This window comes from Hypanus sabinus, assembly GCF_030144855.1.
Source record: "Hypanus sabinus isolate sHypSab1 chromosome Y unlocalized genomic scaffold, sHypSab1.hap1 SUPER_Y_unloc_8, whole genome shotgun sequence".
NCBI classification, from domain to species: Eukaryota; Metazoa; Chordata; class Chondrichthyes; order Myliobatiformes; family Dasyatidae; genus Hypanus; species Hypanus sabinus.
The window spans coordinates 807,906-825,188 of record NW_026779038.1 but is presented as its reverse complement, the minus strand read 5'-3'; the positions used below and the strand labels follow the sequence as shown (position 1 = coordinate 825,188).

Genomic DNA, 17,283 nt, shown 5'->3' with positions numbered 1-17,283 from the left:
ACGTTCAGCCCATTCTTCTAACCTGCAAGCTTTGAAAATCCACCTCATTATCCACAACAACTCCTACCTTAGTATTGTGCTGTAGGTTTTCTATGTTTCCAAATTTTTAATTTCTAGGAAGTGAACAAAACTTGTAATAGTTGTTTACTATAACAAAAGTTATAGTAAACATATATAAATATGTGTACATCAGTGATATTAAAACTGATTTGGATTCTGTTGAAGGATATGGAAACTAATGCAAAAGAAATGCTGGCAGCACGTCTAGGTGTACTGTCTTCCCATTTTAAGATACCTCTGTTTGATTTATTTACTGGGTTTATAGTTGGCATGCAGGAGAGGACAAATAAACAACTTCATCTCTGACCACAGAATAATTAGTTTGTAAGTGCCCAATGAAATTGCTCATTTGATCAGTAAACCTCAGATTTATCAGCTCTAACATTTTTAATAGATAATCCTGATAAAATAATGGAAGAATAATTAAGTGATTAAGAATAGGTAAATTAACATTGAATTGCCATGCTCCAGGCAACATCCTTGTAAACTTCCTCTGTACCCTTTCTATGGTTTCTACATCCTTCCTGTAGTGAGGTGACCAGAACTGAGCACAGTACTCCAAGTGGGGTCTGACCAGGATCCTATATAGCTACAACATTACCTCTCAGCTCCTAAACTCAGTTCCACGATTGATGAAGACCAATGCACCGTACGCCTTCTTAACTACAGAGTCAACCTGCACAGCTGCTTTGGGCATCCTATGGACTCAGACCCCAAGATCCCTCTGATCCTCCACACTGCCAAGAGTCTTACCATTAATACTATATTCTGCCATCATATTTGACCTACCAAAATGAACCACTTCAGACATCTGGGTTGAACTCCATCTGCCACTTCTCAGCCCAGTTTTGCATCCTATCGATGTCCCACTGTAACCTCTGACAGCCCTCCACACTATCCACAACACCTCCAACCTTTGTGTCATCAGCAAATTTACTAACCCATCCCTCCACTTCCTCATTCAGGTCATTTATAAAAATCACGAAGAGTAGGGGGTCCCAGAACAGATCCCTGAGGCACTCCACTGGTTACCGCCCTCCACGCAGAATATGACCCGTCTACAACCACACTTTGCCTTCTCTGGGCAAGCCATTTCTGGATCCACAAAGCAATGTCCCCTTGGATCCCATGCCTCCTTACTTTCTCAATAACCCTTGCATGGGGTACTTTATCAAAAGCCTTGCTGAAATCCATATACACTACATCTACTGCTTTTCCTTCATCCATCGTTTAGTCACATCCTCAAAAAATTCAATCAGGCTCGTAAGGCACGACCTGCCTTTGACAAAACCATGCTGACTACTCCTAATCATATTATACCTCTGCAAATGTTCTTAAACCCTGCCTCTCAGGATCTTCTCCATCAACTTTCCAACCACTGAGCTAAGACTCACTGGTCTATAATTTCCTGGTCTATATCTACTCCTTTTCTTACTGCCCTCTATTGTGGACCTGTACTCTTCCAGGTTGAAGAAGAGGGCGGGGAACATCATAAAGGTCTCCTCCCATCCTGCGCACGGACTGTTTGAACTGCTTCCATCTGGTAGGCGCTTCAGATCCCTCCAGACTAAGACTAATAGGCACTGGAGAAGTTTTTTCCCTACTGCGGTCACTTTGCTGAACAGATAACTGCTGGTTAACTGTCGGCTAACTATTACTTGGATTGCACTACTTGTATGTATAATCTATATTTTCATTTATATTTATCATCTGTTATGAGCAGAGAGACAACATCTGCCGGAAGTAAATTCCTTGTGTGTGTACAGGTACTTGGCGATTAAAGTCTGATTCTGATTCTGATTCTTGAGTAAAGGAACAACATTCGCAACCCACCAATCCTTGAGAACCTCTCCCATCCTCATTGATGCAAAGATCATCACCAGAGACTCAGCAATCTCCTCCCTCGCCTCCTACAGTAGCCTGGGGTAAATTTCATCCAGTCCCGATGACTTATCCAAATTAATGATTCCGGAAATGATTCTCCAGCACAGCCTCTTTCTTAATATCTACATGCTCAAGCTTTTCAGTCCACTGCAAGTCATCACGACAATCACCAAGATCCTTTTCCATAGTGAATACTGCAGTAAAGTATTCATTAAGTATCTCTGCTATTTCTGCTGATTCCGTACACAATTTCCCACTGTCACATTTGATAGGTCCTATTCTTTCATGTCTTATCCTCTTGCTCTTCACATACTTGAAAAATGCCTTGGGGCTTTCCTTAATCCTGCCCACCAACACCTTCTCACGGTCCCTTCTGGCTCTCCTCATTTCCTTCTTTAGCTCCTTCCTATTTGCCTTATAATCTTCTATAACATTTACCTAGCTCTCTGAGCCTTTTGTAAGGCTCTCTGAGCCTTTCTTCCTTACTAGATTTATTACAGCCTTTGTACATCACGGTTTCTCTACCCTACCATAACTTCCCTGTCTCATTGGAACGTACCTATACAGAACTCTACACAGACATCCCCTGAATATTTGTCACATTTCTTCTGTACTTTTCCCTGAAAACATGTTTCCAATTTAAGCCTCCAATGTCCTGCCTGATAGCCTCATATTCCCACTTATTCCAATTAAACGCTTTTCTAACATGTCTGTTCCTATCCCTCTCGAATTCTATGGTAAAGGAGATAGAATTATAATCACTATCTCCAAAATGCTCTCGCACTGAGAGATCTGACACCTGACTAGGTTCATTTCCCAATACCCAATCAAGTACAGCCTCTCCGAGTGGAGGCTTATCTACTTACTGTCAAGAAACCTTCCTAAACACAGGTAACAAACTCCACCCATCTAAACCTCTTGCTCTAGGGAGATGCCAATAGATAGATGGGAAATTAAAATCTTCCATCCCAACAACTTTGTATTATTACACCTTTCCAGGATCTGCTCCTCAATATCCCTATTACTATTAGGTAGACTATAAGAAACACCCAGTAATGTTATTGACCCCTTCCTGTTCCTAATCTCCACCCACAGAGACTCCGTAGACAATCCCTTCCTGACGTCCATCTTTTCTGCAGCCATGACAATATCTCTGATCAACAGTACCAAGCTCCCACCTCTTCTGTCCCCCTCCCTGTCCTTTCAGTAAATTTAAACTAAAAGGTAAATCAGATGATAACTGAAAACATATTCTTATATTTTGTGTTGGATGGGAGAAGGTGAAGTTGCTGGAAAAACCCAACATTATGAATACATCTGAAGTTTCACTCCTAGATGACCTCAAACCCTCTTATGCACACTTTGAGAATAAAACTAAACCTGCATGAATCTGGTGACCCTATGATCTCTGTCCTGAAGGCAGATGTCAGAACTTCTTTCAGGAGTGTGAATCTGGAGCAAAGCCTTAGACCATGATGATATAACTGTAGAGCTCTGAAAACTTGTACCAACCAACTGTCAGGTATATTCAAGAACATCTTCAATCCTTAGCTGCTGCTGTTAGAGGTTTCTATCTGCTTTGAAAGGGTATCACTCATACCACGAAGAGCAGAGTGAGCTGTCTCAATGACAATCATATCACGTCCACTTTGATGAAATGATGAACTGTTTTGAACCAAGTCACCAAGACACTTGAGGTCTCCTTGCCTTCCCATATCCCAAACCAATACTTAGTACTAGCTACAACATCATAATTCCATGAGTCCATGCACTGAGCTCATCTGCTTTCCTACAACTTGCATTGAAATATATGCAATTCAGAAATATTAGTCACACAAAAGAAGCATTCAACTATCTTGGCTGGCATCACGAATGTTCTAACTGAGCAAATATAAAGAAGAAAAACAATAAATAAACTTGGAAAAAAATCTGCCTCCAAGATAGAGATCAAGTGTGAATTGGGAAGGCTGTTTTCTGGCAAAGATGTATTTGGTAAGCGAGAGTCATTCAAGAATTAAATTCGGAGAGTACAAATCTGAATGTGCCAGTCAGAATCAAAGGTAAAGGTGACAAGTTTAGGAGTTTGCTGCCCTGAGGCAAACTGACATGGATAAATCTGCAAGGTCTGACAAGGTGTTAGCTTGGGACTCCGTGGGAGGCAAATGAAGAAATTGTAGTAGCTCTAGCAGATATTTAAATCACTTTAATCAGTAGACATATTGGAAGATTGGAGGATAGCTAATGTGTTACGGTGTTTAAGAAAGACTCTAATAATATAGCAGCCTTATATCAGTAGTGAGAAAATTATTGGAAGGTTTCTAAGAGACCGATATTTGGAAATTTCAAAATGAAGAGTATATTAGATTAGACATTGACTTTATGAGATAAGTCAGAGTGGAGGCCTGTGACTAATGAAATACCACAGGTTTCATTCCTGGTTCAGTTGTTTGTCAGATGTATCAATGAGCTGGACGATAATGTGGTTGATACTAGGTCTGAGGGTGTAGTGTAAGACTATCATGGTTTGCAACAGGGTCTAAGACCAGCTAGAAAAATGGGCTGAAAAATAGCAGATGGAATTTAATACAGAAAAATGCAAAAAATAGGGCCAACTAGGATATGTCTTACACAGTAGGGCACTGCGAAGTGCAATAATAAAGTGATACTGGAAAACAGATCCATAATTCATTGAAAGTAGTGGCACAATTAGATTGAGCTGTCTATAGAGCTTTAGGTACATTGACCATAAATCAAAATATGTTATGTTGAAGTTTTATAAGATGTTGATGAGGCCTGATTTGGAGTACAGTCTGCACTTTTCGTCACCTACCTACAGGAAAAGTAAAAGTAAGGTTGAAAGAGTACAGAGAAAATTTAGAAGGATATTGCCAGGACTGGAGGATGTGAGTCTGAGGAAATTTAGAATAGGTTAGGACTTTATTCCTTGAAATGCAGAAGATTGAAGGGAGATTTGATTGAGGTATACAAAATTACGACTTGTATATATAGAATAAATGCAAGCAGTCTTTTTCCACGGAGATTGGGTACAAGACATCATGGTCTAAGGGTGAAAGGTGAAAAGTTTAAGGGGAACGTGAAGAGAAACCTTTTCACTTAGAGGATCGTCAGAGTGTGAATCAGCTACCAGTGCAATTGGTGCATGCAAGCTTGACTTCAATGTTTAAGAGAAGCTTGAATTTGGATGACAGGGATACGGTGGGGTGGGTGGGGTGGTGGCTATGTCTGGGTGGTTGTTGATGGGAGTGAGCAGTTTAAATAGCTTGGCACATACTGGATGGGTTGAAAGCCTTGATTTGATGCTGTACTTTTCTAAGACCACACACACACGTATATTTCTTTTATTGCAATATTTAATAATAAAAATAAGACATTAAAGCTGCACCATAACAAATTATGAAAATGGCAATGATATTAAGCCTATTCTGATTTGGGGTATATGTTTTTCTATTAGCAACAAATGCATACAGAAAAGAAATCCTTGGATAAGGGGCCATTGAAAACAATTACTGTAAATTCCAGTGTATAAGCCAAGAATCTAGCCATAAATTTTGGTCCTAAAATTAGGGGGTTGGCTTATATAGAGGGTGCCAACTTTGGAAAAATGAATACACGGAAGACAGGTCATATTTATTGGCTGTTTTTTGCATCAAATTCGTTCCACTGTTGACACATGAATTCTTTGAATGGTTTATTAAAACTCATATCTCGTGACTGGAGCACAAACGTCAGACCACCGGGGATGACTGCAACGTCCATATTTTCAGCTTTCAGTGCTGCTTTTGTCTCACATGACAAGTGCGCTTTGAACACGTCCCAGACAAATAGCGACTTTTCCTTCCTGACACTTTCGGGATGTCAACGCCACACCTCTTTAACCTACTTCAAGCAACCCGCTTCGTCCATCCAGCAGCGTTCTTGAATGTAAACAACACACCGTGGGAATTTTCTGAGCAATCCTTGTTTTTTGTCTCAACACAAGATCACATCTATTCATAAATTGGGTGCACCAACTTCACATAGCTTTGAAATTTTCGCTGACGTCACGGTGTTTTTCGTCCCATTTCAACGCTTGAATTCAAATCAGTTATCTGGTACCGAAGTATCCAGACGATTGCTGGTGATTCACCCATTCTAAAACTTTTTCTTCCAGTTCTGGCCACTGGCATGTTTTCCCACTGTTCGCACATTTCGTCTTTGGCATTTCCCTCAGCGTGTCCTCTGCCTTTCTCCACTCTCTCACTTGTTTCTTGTTTACACTAAACTTCTTAGCAGCTGCAGAATTATTCGTTCCTTTAGGAAAATCAACAATCTTCAGCTTGAAGCCAGCAGCATATCGCATTTGTTTTAATCTTTTGTGCATGGTGGTCGCAAACTCAATACTGAGTACACGTACTGATCCCGTCACTTCGTGTTATGTTTTAACGAGATTACGATGGGCTCTAAATGGTTTCACGGGGGTTACATTTCAGAGGATTCTTTTCTGTTGGAAACCTAATCCAAAATTTCCCTCCCAGATTTATTTATTTAGAATTCGCCTATAACGCTCTACAATGTGAGGGCCTGTTTTCTTAGCAGGTACTGGTTCACTAAATTTCCAGGTTCCAGATCCAGCAAACCTGAGTACCAGCACGTGAGATCTTGTAATCTTTTCTGGTTAAATGAAAAGCCTCTACAAAAGGGTATACAAAGGGTATACAGATATCTACAATAGGGTATAAGCTTATACAAAGGTAACATTATAAAGTCACTTTTTTAACTTGAAAATGTGGGTTGTCTTATACTCTGGGTCGGCTTATACACTAGAATTTATGGTATATTTGATCAAGAATAAACAAATCCAATATCTAATTGTTAGGCTTTTTATTTTAAACTAGATGTAGACTAGATAAACTTTCATTGTCCAAGAATCTGGTCTCAAGCATAAGATAATTAAACAATCCAAAAATTTGGAAATTATTTCTTTTATTTTAAGAAAGAACTTGCCAATGAGGTCAGAAAAGCACAAGGCAGGGAACATTTCAGTTATTTATAGTTGTTACTTTAAACTAGCTTGCACAAATACATAGAACTGCATTTAGGATACTGGCACTTCACTTACCCATTGCCTTAGTTTCTTCACCTTTTGCATTCAGAATGGAGAATTTAAATTTTGCTCTTACTTCATTTTTTGGACAGCTGACTAGCAGCAGGTAGAGTGATAGGTAATCTTTACTTTCCTCATCTAAACCTTTAGGGTTCACTCGGAGGCACCTTAAATATACATAAAAAATGAAATGTTAAAAAGAAAATGAATGAATCATACAGATAAAAACAATGGAAAGCTTTTTTTGTTTGTTTGTTCACCCTCCATTTTCATCTTCATTGTCTTCACCATAACTAAATATCATGTAATGCAGCTCATTTTGAAAAATTATCTCTCTACTTCTTAATTGAAATAAGTCTTTGTGTTACGTATTCAGGCAACAATAAATATATGAGTTCGGCAAGGGTTTCTTATAACAAACAACACGTTTATTAAACACAGAAAACAAACCCCCCCAAAAGTAAACAAACACTACCGTAACCGGAAACAGCTGTTTGAGCGGCTGTTCAAACAGTTCGTAAAGTGATATTCCAAAACAGTTCTTTAAAGTGGTATTCCAAAACAGTTCTTAAAAGTGATATTGCCAAAAGTTCGATATGCTCACAGTCCATTTAAAAGGAGAGACTTTACAGGACGATTTAGGTTCTCTTTCACGTCGCTTGGCTTCGATCCCCGACGTTGAACTTCCCACGAAGAATTTACGAAACAGAACGGCTTAAAGGCACTGACCTTTCCTTCCTCACTATCCTCAATCCTTTCTGGTAAACCCAGGGATTAACACGAAGATAGTCAACTAAATCCTTCCAAATAAGGATCAAACAAAGGTCGCCCCCGTTTCACCGTAGAAAGCGATTCTCCTCGATCTTTAACTTCCAACTTTGAATCTTCACTCTACTCTAATTGCAAAATAACAGAATCATAAAGATCCTGCTGGCAATGACCTTTTAAACTTTAGACATTAAATAAAAACTTCATCCTTCAAACTGCGTCGTCACTTCAAACACGCAGTGGCATGAAGTCAACTTGGCAAATGCTGCCACGAACTGCCCCTCCTCACAGGGTGGGGTCTACCTTTTATAACCTGTAAAAAAAACCTGTCACATGATCTCTACTGGCGGGAAAATGACATCATTCCACCATTACAAGACCATTACCTCAAGTCCAGGACAGCTTCAACCCCAGTCACATGACAAGGGCACCACTGTCATGTGTCACGAGTACGTAACACCTCCCTCCAAAAAAAACATTTTTGGTCTGACAAGAACAAAAATTTTTAACAATTGCTTACAAGAAAAACAAAGGTATAAATTTTATAACATACACAATACACAACACCATCATATAACAGCTTATAAGTCACAATACAGTAGGAGTGTTACAATTGAAAAAAAAATCACTCCATAAAAAAAAATTACAGTGTACATTCAACATCGAGATAGACAATCAGCAACCACATTATCTTTACCTTTAATATGAGTCATCACAATATTGTACTCTTGTAACATCAAACTTCAATTTAATAACCTTCTGTTTTTGTTTTTCATCTTACTCAGAAAAACTAACGGATTATGATCAGTGTAAACAATAAGTGGTTTCTGAGTAGTACCAACATATACCTCAAAATATTCCAAAGCTAAAACAAGAGATAACAATTCTTTCTCTATTGTCGAATAATTTCTTTGATGCTTATTAAATTTCTTAGAAAAGTAAGCTACTGGATGATCAACCTCATCACCCTCATTCCTTTGCATTAATACTCCTCCTGCAGCCTCATCACTAGCATCCACAGCCAATGAAAAAGGTTTCCCAAATTCAGGTGCCTTAAGCATAGGTTGTTGACATATCATTGTTTTCAATTTTTCAAATGCTTCTTGACAAGGCACCATCCATACAAACTTCTCATTCTTCCGCAGAAGGTTAGTGAATGGAAGGGCAACATTAGCAAAATACTTACAAAATTTCCGATAATATCCTACCATTCCCAAAAACCTTCTGAGAGTCTTTTTCCCCGTTGGAGTGGGAATCTCTAAAATTGCCTGAACTTTTGCCTGAACAGGAGCTACCTTACCTTGACCCACAACATAACCAAGGTAAGTCACAGTGGCATGTCCAAATTCACTCTTAGCTAAATTAATAGTTAAGTTAGCTTTTGAAAGCCTGTCAAACAATTTCTCCATCGTAATAATGTGTGCTTCCCAAGTATCATTTCCTGTCACTAAATCATCAATATAAGCATCGGTATCTTTCAATCCCTGAATCACAGAGTTAATCATCCTCTGAAAAGTACCTGGAGCATTCTTCATCCCAAATGGAAGAACATTATACTCATATAATCCAGATGGAGTTACAAATGCAGAAATCTCTCTACCTCTGTCCGTTAATGGAACACACCAATACCCTTTCAATAAATCAATCTTTGCAAGGAACTTTGCCTTTCCAACTTTATCTACACAATCATCTACTCTAGGAATTGGATATGCATCTGTTTTCGTTACAGCATTCACCTTCCTATAATCCGTACGAAACCTAATACTACCATCTGGCTTTGGCACCATAACACATGGCGAACTCCAATTCGAGTTAGAATGTCTAATGATATTATTCTCTAACATATACTCAATTTCTTTCTCAGCAAGTTCACATTTTTCCATGTTCATTCTATATGGATGTTGTTTAATAGGTTTGGCATCTCCAACATCTACATCATGTGAAGCTATAGAAGTCCTTCTCGGAACATCTGGAAACAACTCCCTATATTTAAAAATCAACTCCTTCATCTGTTGTCTCTGCTCTAACTGTAAATGTGCTAATTTTTCATCAATATTTTCCAGAATGGTTGAATTTGGTAACCTAACAGAAACAATGTTGGATTTAGAATGAAAGTCAGATGAATCATCTATCATGTTCCTAGTTAAATCAAACTCATTCTCACTAACCACAACAGTCACAGTATCAGATTGTTTCTCAAAATATGGTTTCAACATATTTATATGGCAAAGTTGTGTTGACCTTCTACGATCTGGAGTTTTTACCACGTAATCCACATCATTGATTTTAGACACAATTTCATAAGGACCATGAAATCTAGCTTGTAAAGGATTTGTCTGCACTGGGAAAAGAACCAACACCTTATCTCCAGGCTTAAACATCCTCATCCTAGCGTCTTTATCATACCAAGTCTTCATTTTCTCCTGAGCCAACTTTAAATTTTCCTTAGCTAAGCTACAAGCTTTATGTAACCTGTCCTTAAATTTCAACACATAGTCCAACAAATTAGTGTGTACTTCCTTATTAATCCACTGTTCTTTCAATAAAGCTAAAGGTCCTCTAACTCTATGCCCAAACACAAGTTCAAATGGACTAAAACCTAAAGATTCCTGTACCGATTCCCTTACTACAAATAAAAGTAAGTTTATACCCTCATTCCAGTCACTTTCATTTTCCACACAAAATGTCCTAATCATATTCTTGAGGGTAGAATGAAACCTCTCCAAGGCACCCTGCGATTCTGGATGGTATGCAGACGAAGTGATTTGCTTAGCTCCCAATTTATAAACTATCTGTTGAAACAATCCAGACATAAAATTACTGCCTTGATCAGTCTGTATCTCCTTAGGTAATCCAAAATAAGTAAAAAAATTTATAAGGGCCTTTGTCACAGTTTTAGCTTTTATATTCCTAAGTGGTACTGCCTCTGGAAACCTAGAAGAAGTACACATGATAGTCAACAAATACTGATAACCAGTTTTTGTCTTTGGTAATGGACCAACACAATCTACAATAACTTTAGAAAATGGTTCACCAAATGCTGGGAGAGGTTGTAATGGAGCTACTGGTGTAACCTGATTTGGTTTACCCACAATTTGACAAGTATGGCACGTTTTACAAAACATCGCCACATCTTTTCTTAGACCAGGCCAGTAAAAATGTTTTAAAATCTTGTCCACAGTTTTCCTTACCCCTTGATGTCCACCTAAAGGCACACTATGAGCTAAAGTCAAAATCTCATTTCGATAAGCTTTTGGAACAACTACCTGGTAAACAACATTCCAATCCTCACTTGCAGGAATTATAGGCGATCTCCACTTCCTCATCAACACTCCTTTTTCCAAGTAATATCCTACTGGCACCTTATCAATTTCACTATCTAGTAAAACCTGCTCTCTTAATTTTATAAACTCAGAGTCTCTATTCTGCTCTGCTATCATCTCCTTCTGAGACAAAGATAAATCTTTATAGTCAGACTTACTCCCAGAATCTTGTTCAAACAACGAAGATAAGAAAGTCTCTGACACATCCTCAAAACTCGAATCCTGAGTCGAACAGTCCTGAATAACAACCTCATTCTGCGCATCAATCTTTTTAGCCATAGCTCTAGTCACAACACAGGAAGAATCTGTGTTAGAATTCAACTCTGGTTCCTCTGACTCCATTGTCAAATGCACTTCAGGAAAAACTTGTCCACCTGCCAAGTCATTACCTAACAATAAAGAAATACCCTTCACAGGTAAACTATGCTGTAATCCTACTTTAACAAATCCAGTAACTAACACCGACTTTAAATTTACTTTATGTAAATGTACAGGCATAAAATCACTTCCAACACCTCTTATGTAATTTACCTCACCAGTATCAGACTCTTCATCAAACTTCAACACACTGTCTAACATCAGTGATTGAGAAGCACCAGTATCCCTAAGGATTTTTATTGGCACCAGAGTAGATCCTTCCTTCACGGACACAAACCCTTCAGTTATAAAATGATCATATCCCTTTCTAACTTGGTCAGACTCTAACAAAGCCTCATTTGTGTTTATCAAACCCTGTAACTTTACAGGTGCTTCAGTATGTTGCACACAAGCATCTGGAACTGCTTCCTTCTCTTTCTTTCTCAATTTGAAACAGTTAGCTATTACATGGCCAGGCTTCTTACAATAGTTACAAGTAAGACCAAACTGTCTTTCCTTCACAGGCTTTCCTTTCTCATCAACTTTCTCATTAACCTCCGATTTAATTTCAAATTTATCTGGAGTCTCCGTGTTATTTTTCCTCTTAAAAATTCTGCCCTGAGGAAATTTGTTCTTATGGATCAAAACATACTCATCAGCTAATCTAGCACAGTCCTGCAATTTATCAGTATCCTTCTCATTTAAGTAGGTCCTTACTTCAACAGGAATGCTTCTTTCAAATTCCTCCATTAAAATCAGCTCTCTCAATGTATCATAGTCCCCATTTACATTTTTAGAAGAAACCCATCTCTCAAAACACATAGCTTTATCATAGGCAAATTCCACATAAGTTTTTTCCACAGACTTTTTCAAACTTCTGAATCTTTCCCTATATGCTTCTGGGACTAAATCATATGCGTTTAAAATATGACTCTTTACAATATCATAATCAAGTGCTTGCGCAGCTGTTAAAGCTGTGTAAACTTGTTGTGCTTTGCCTTTAATTACACTCTGTAACAACACTGACCATTTATCTTTCGGCCACTCTGACATCCGAGCAATAGTTTCAAAATGTTGAAAATACCTTTCCACTTCTGTTTCACTAAATGGAGGAACCAATTTAATTTCTTGACTAGCAACAAAGGTTTTTTTTAGAACCAGAAGACTGATTTCCAGTCTTTAATTCCTCCATTGCATATGCAAATTCTCTCTTCTTTTGTTCTGCCTCCAATTTACACCTCCAAATCAGCTTTACTTTGTTCCAATTTCATTTGTTCGATTTGCAACTGCATCTCCAGATTACTTATTTGAAACGACTCTAAAATTGAGTCATCAAAAACACCCGAATCCACATAGTGCGACGCGATTTTTTTCTGTATCACAGCCTTAGAAGTAGTATGTAAAATACCTTTAAGTCGCAATCTACTAGCTAGCTCAAACACCTCAGTTTTTTTCGCCTTCGCCAACACCTCCGCAGCTGGCGAAGCCAGAAACTCATCAATATTTATTACTGCCGAATACCACAACAAGCCAAACAAAAGAACCGAGTAATCCCCGTTTCCAAAACATTGATTTAAAAGTCAGCAAGCATGCAAACTCAAAAGATTCAATCCCGGACGAGCCCCCATATTTAATGTTACGTATTCAGGCAACAATAAATATATGAGTTCGGCAAGGGTTTCTTATAACAAACAACACGTTTATTAAACACAGAAAACAAACCCCCCAAAAGTAAACAAACACTACCGTAACCGGAAACAGCTGTTTGAGCGGCTGTTCAAACAGTTCGTAAAGTGATATTCCAAAACAGTTCTTTAAAGTGGTATTCCAAAACAGTTCTTAAAAGTGATATTGCCAAAAGTTCGATATGCTCACAGTCCATTTAAAAGGAGAGACTTTACAGGACGATTTAGGTTCTCTTTCACGTCACTTGCTTCGATCCCCGACGTCGAACTTCCCACGAAGAATTTACGAAACAGAACGGCTTAAAGGCACTGACCTTTCCTTCCTCACTATCCTCAATCCTTTCTGGTAAACCCAGGGATTAACACGAAGATAGTCAACGAAATCCTTCCAAATAAGGATCAAACAAAGGTCGCCCCCGTTTCACCATAGAAAGCGATTCTCCTCAATCTTTAACTTCCAACTTCCAATCTTCACTCTCCACTAATTTCGAACTAACAGAATCATAAAGAACCTGCTGGCAATGACCTTTTAAACTTTAGCATTAAATAAAAACTTCATCCTTCAGCTAAACTGCGTCATCACTTCAAACACACAGTGGCATGAAGTCAACCTGGCAAATCCAGCAACGAACTGCCCCTCCTCACTGGGTGGGGTCTATCTTTTATAACCTGTAAAAAAAAACCCCATCACATGATCTCTACTGGCGGGAAAATGACGTCACCACCATCACAAGACCATCACCTCAAGTCCAGTACAGCTTCAACCCCAGTCACATGACAAGGGCTCCACTGTCATGTGTCACGAGTACATAACACTTTGTCCTACAACTTTGTCTTATACTTTAGGTAATAACTTGAGGGCAACCTTTTAAATTCACTTTGAAATCATTTCTAATACAGCAATTATTTCTGAGAAGTTTAGTAGAAAAGGCAAGTCAACAAATGCTAGCTCAAAACTCATATTTTAGTGGTCCCTCAACTCATTTTGAAATCAAGTTGTAACACATAACATTTAACCCCTACTATTATTGTGCAGCACCTGGAGATGTGGAAAACTGAATTAGTTTGGAAAAGGCAAATTGTTTTTCTGCTCTGGTGAGTTGTGCAGTGTGTCATCTCTTACCTTGGGAGCTTTTTAATCAAATTTGTTGATGTAACTGTGTACCAAAACCACAGATAAACCATTTCTTTGAAATGCAAATCACTTCAATTTCTTTTTGACACTATTCCAGGTTATTATTACAAAGGAGTTCTTGCTGTGCTTAAATATTCAAATGCTATTTTAGATCTATGTGAAAATAGTCAAATTCAGAGAAACAACAACACACACAAAATGCTGGTGGAACACAGCAGGCCAGGCAGTTTCTATAGGGAGAAGTGCTATCAACGTTTAGACCGTTTCGCTGAACATCGACGCTCGGTCCGCCAAAGAAAGCAGGATCTCCCAGTGGCCACACATTTTAATTCCACATCCCATTCCCATTCTGATATGTCTATCCATGGCCTCCTCAATTGTCAAAATGAATCCAAACTCAGGTTGGAGGAACAACACCTTATATACCGGCTGGGTAGCCTCCAACCTGATGGCATGAACATTGACTTCTCTAACTTCCATTAATGCCCCTCCTCCCCTTCTTACCCCATCCCTGACATATTTAGTTGTTTGCCTGTTCTCCATCTCCCTCTGGTGCTCCACCACCCCCCCACTTTTTTTCTCCCTCGGCCTCCCATCCCATGATCCTTTCCCCTCTCCAGCTCTGTATCACTTTCGCCAATCACCTTTCCAGCTCTTAGCTTCATCCCACCCCTTCCAGTCTTCTCCTATCATTTCGCATTTCCCGCTCCCCCCTCTACTTTCAAATCTCTTACTATCTTTCCTTTCAGTTAGTCCTGACGAAGGGTCTCGGCCCGAAACATCGACAGCGCTTCTCCCTATAGATGCTGCCTGGCCTGCTGTGTTCCACCAGCATTTTGTGTGTTGTTGTTTGAATTTAAAGCATCTGCTGATTTCCTCGTGTTTGCTCTTTAAATTCAGAGAAAAATGTTTGCCTGCTGTAAACTTAAAAAAACTTTTAAGCAAACAATCCTAATTGTTTGTGCCTCTGGTAGCTTTGACTATGGTCATTTTAATTAGTGTTTACATATATGTGTGTGTGTGTGTGTGTGTGTGTGTGTGTGTGTGTGTGCGCGCGTGCGCGCGCGCACAAACAATCCACTGCCACCAAACTCATAATTTCCTTACCTCACACTATCAGTTTCTATCTCCTAATCAACATTCACGACCTTGACAATCCAGGTAAGTCTTTTGTCTCTGCTTGCCCCTACCTCACTGAACGTACTTCCTCATATCTCACCTCTATTTTATCCCTGGGTCCAGTCCCTTCTCACCTACATCTGCAACACTTCTCTATTTCAATCTTCTTTCAGATTTTCAATTCTAGTATCAAAAAGTCCTTAAAACTCTCCACTTCTTTCTCAAAAAAAACCATTCAATTTTCCTCTGGCAGAATTGATTCATTAACATTTTATCTTCAACTCCTCCCACTTTTCCCAGACTCAGAGGATAGCCCACATGGGCCTCAGCTAAACCTGCCTTTTTATTGCCCATCTCTGCTACAATGAATGAATTGGTACTGCTTCAGGCACCCACGCTGAGATCATTAATTTCATTAACCTCTTCCTGTCTTCACCCTTAAATTCACCTGGTTCATTTCAGACATCACCCTCCTCTTTCCAATCTTTCTGTCTCCACCTCTGGAGACAATCTGTCTACCTTTTCTAAACCTACTGACTCTCACACCCATCTGAACTATACATTTTCTCCCACGTAACTTGTAAAAATGCCCACCCCTTCTCTCACTCCTGCAATGTTGATGCTGCCCTCAACCACATCTCCATTTCCCAAACATTAATGCTCACCCCATCTTTGCACTACATTAACAGTGATGGAGATTCTTTTGTCCTTACCTACCACCCCATGAGCCTTTGTATTAAACACATCTTTCTCCACAACTTCTGCCTGTTTTGATCCAAGATATTCTGATGAAAAGTTTTACTTCATGGTTTTGTTTCAAATCATTAGCCTCATAGAGAATGAACAATGTTTTGCAGTTGAGGAACAGTTTATCAGTTTTGACAGTGAATGTGAAATATTCCCTTTCTAACATTTGTTTTCTTCTTCCTGCCTGTACTTCCTAAGATTCAGTTGTCATTGCCAAAATGAATGTGAATTTAGTAATACTTAATTGTTGTGAGTATTAATTTTAGCCTTAAGGATCTGTTTTCCACAGAAATATTTTGCAGGGGTTTTGTAAGCCTGTGTATTCATTCATCACAATGTCTGAATGCGGTTGTACTACAGCTAACATGTTCGGTAATACCACATACTATGAGCAATTTATGGCTACTCAGCCAGGGTTAGATGGCAATATGTGCTCAGTGTCACACTCCTCTGAATACATGTCTACCAGATATCACAGCAGTTTCTTTGTCTTTAATCTCTAAGAGAAACATTCAGACCAAAAATGATCAGAGCCACAGTTTGATTGTTGTTATAGAATATCTGTCACGATCCAGATGCCCAAGAATGATTTACAGGCAGGGACGTACATAGATTTAAGTGGGTTCTATCACAATGTAAGAAGTACTGAAACCAATTTGCATGCAGACAAGATCCCAAAAAGGTAAACAGAGACTAACAACTTCATCCTCCAGAGATCCTACCATTAAGTATCTTTATTCTCCCCAACATCTCTCTGCTTTCCACAGGGATCATTCCCTCCATTTTCAGTCATCCATTTGTCCCTCCCCACCAATCTCTCTCCCAGCTCTAATCTCTGCAACTGGTTGAAGTGCTACATCTGGCCATTCACCTCTTCCCTCCTACATTCTGGGGCCCAAACAATCCTTTCAAGTGAGGCAACACTTTACCTACTATCTGTTGGGACCTGTTGTGTGCATTGCTCCCAATGATGAGCATTTCCACTCTTTTTTTCCTGGAGGCCATATATTTTAATTTGGATTCCCATTCATGTTCTGACATGCTGGTGCGTGGCCTCTTCTTGTACCACAATTAGGGTGGAGGAGCAATATCTAATATTCA

The 17,283-nt window shown here is 39.1% G+C and overlaps 1 protein-coding gene across 2 annotated transcripts in view; it reads right to left on the bottom strand.

The window, feature by feature from the left end:
- LOC132386035 (speckle-type POZ protein-like) overlaps positions 1 to 17,283 on the bottom strand; it is a 199,416-nt gene that overhangs the window by 81,053 nt on the left and 101,080 nt on the right. For both annotated transcript variants that reach the window (XM_059958326.1, XM_059958327.1), the window contains exon 4: positions 7,064 to 7,215. In XM_059958326.1, coding sequence (XP_059814309.1) covers positions 7,064 to 7,215 — 152 coding nt within the window. The remainder of the gene's footprint in view (positions 1 to 7,063; positions 7,216 to 17,283) is intronic.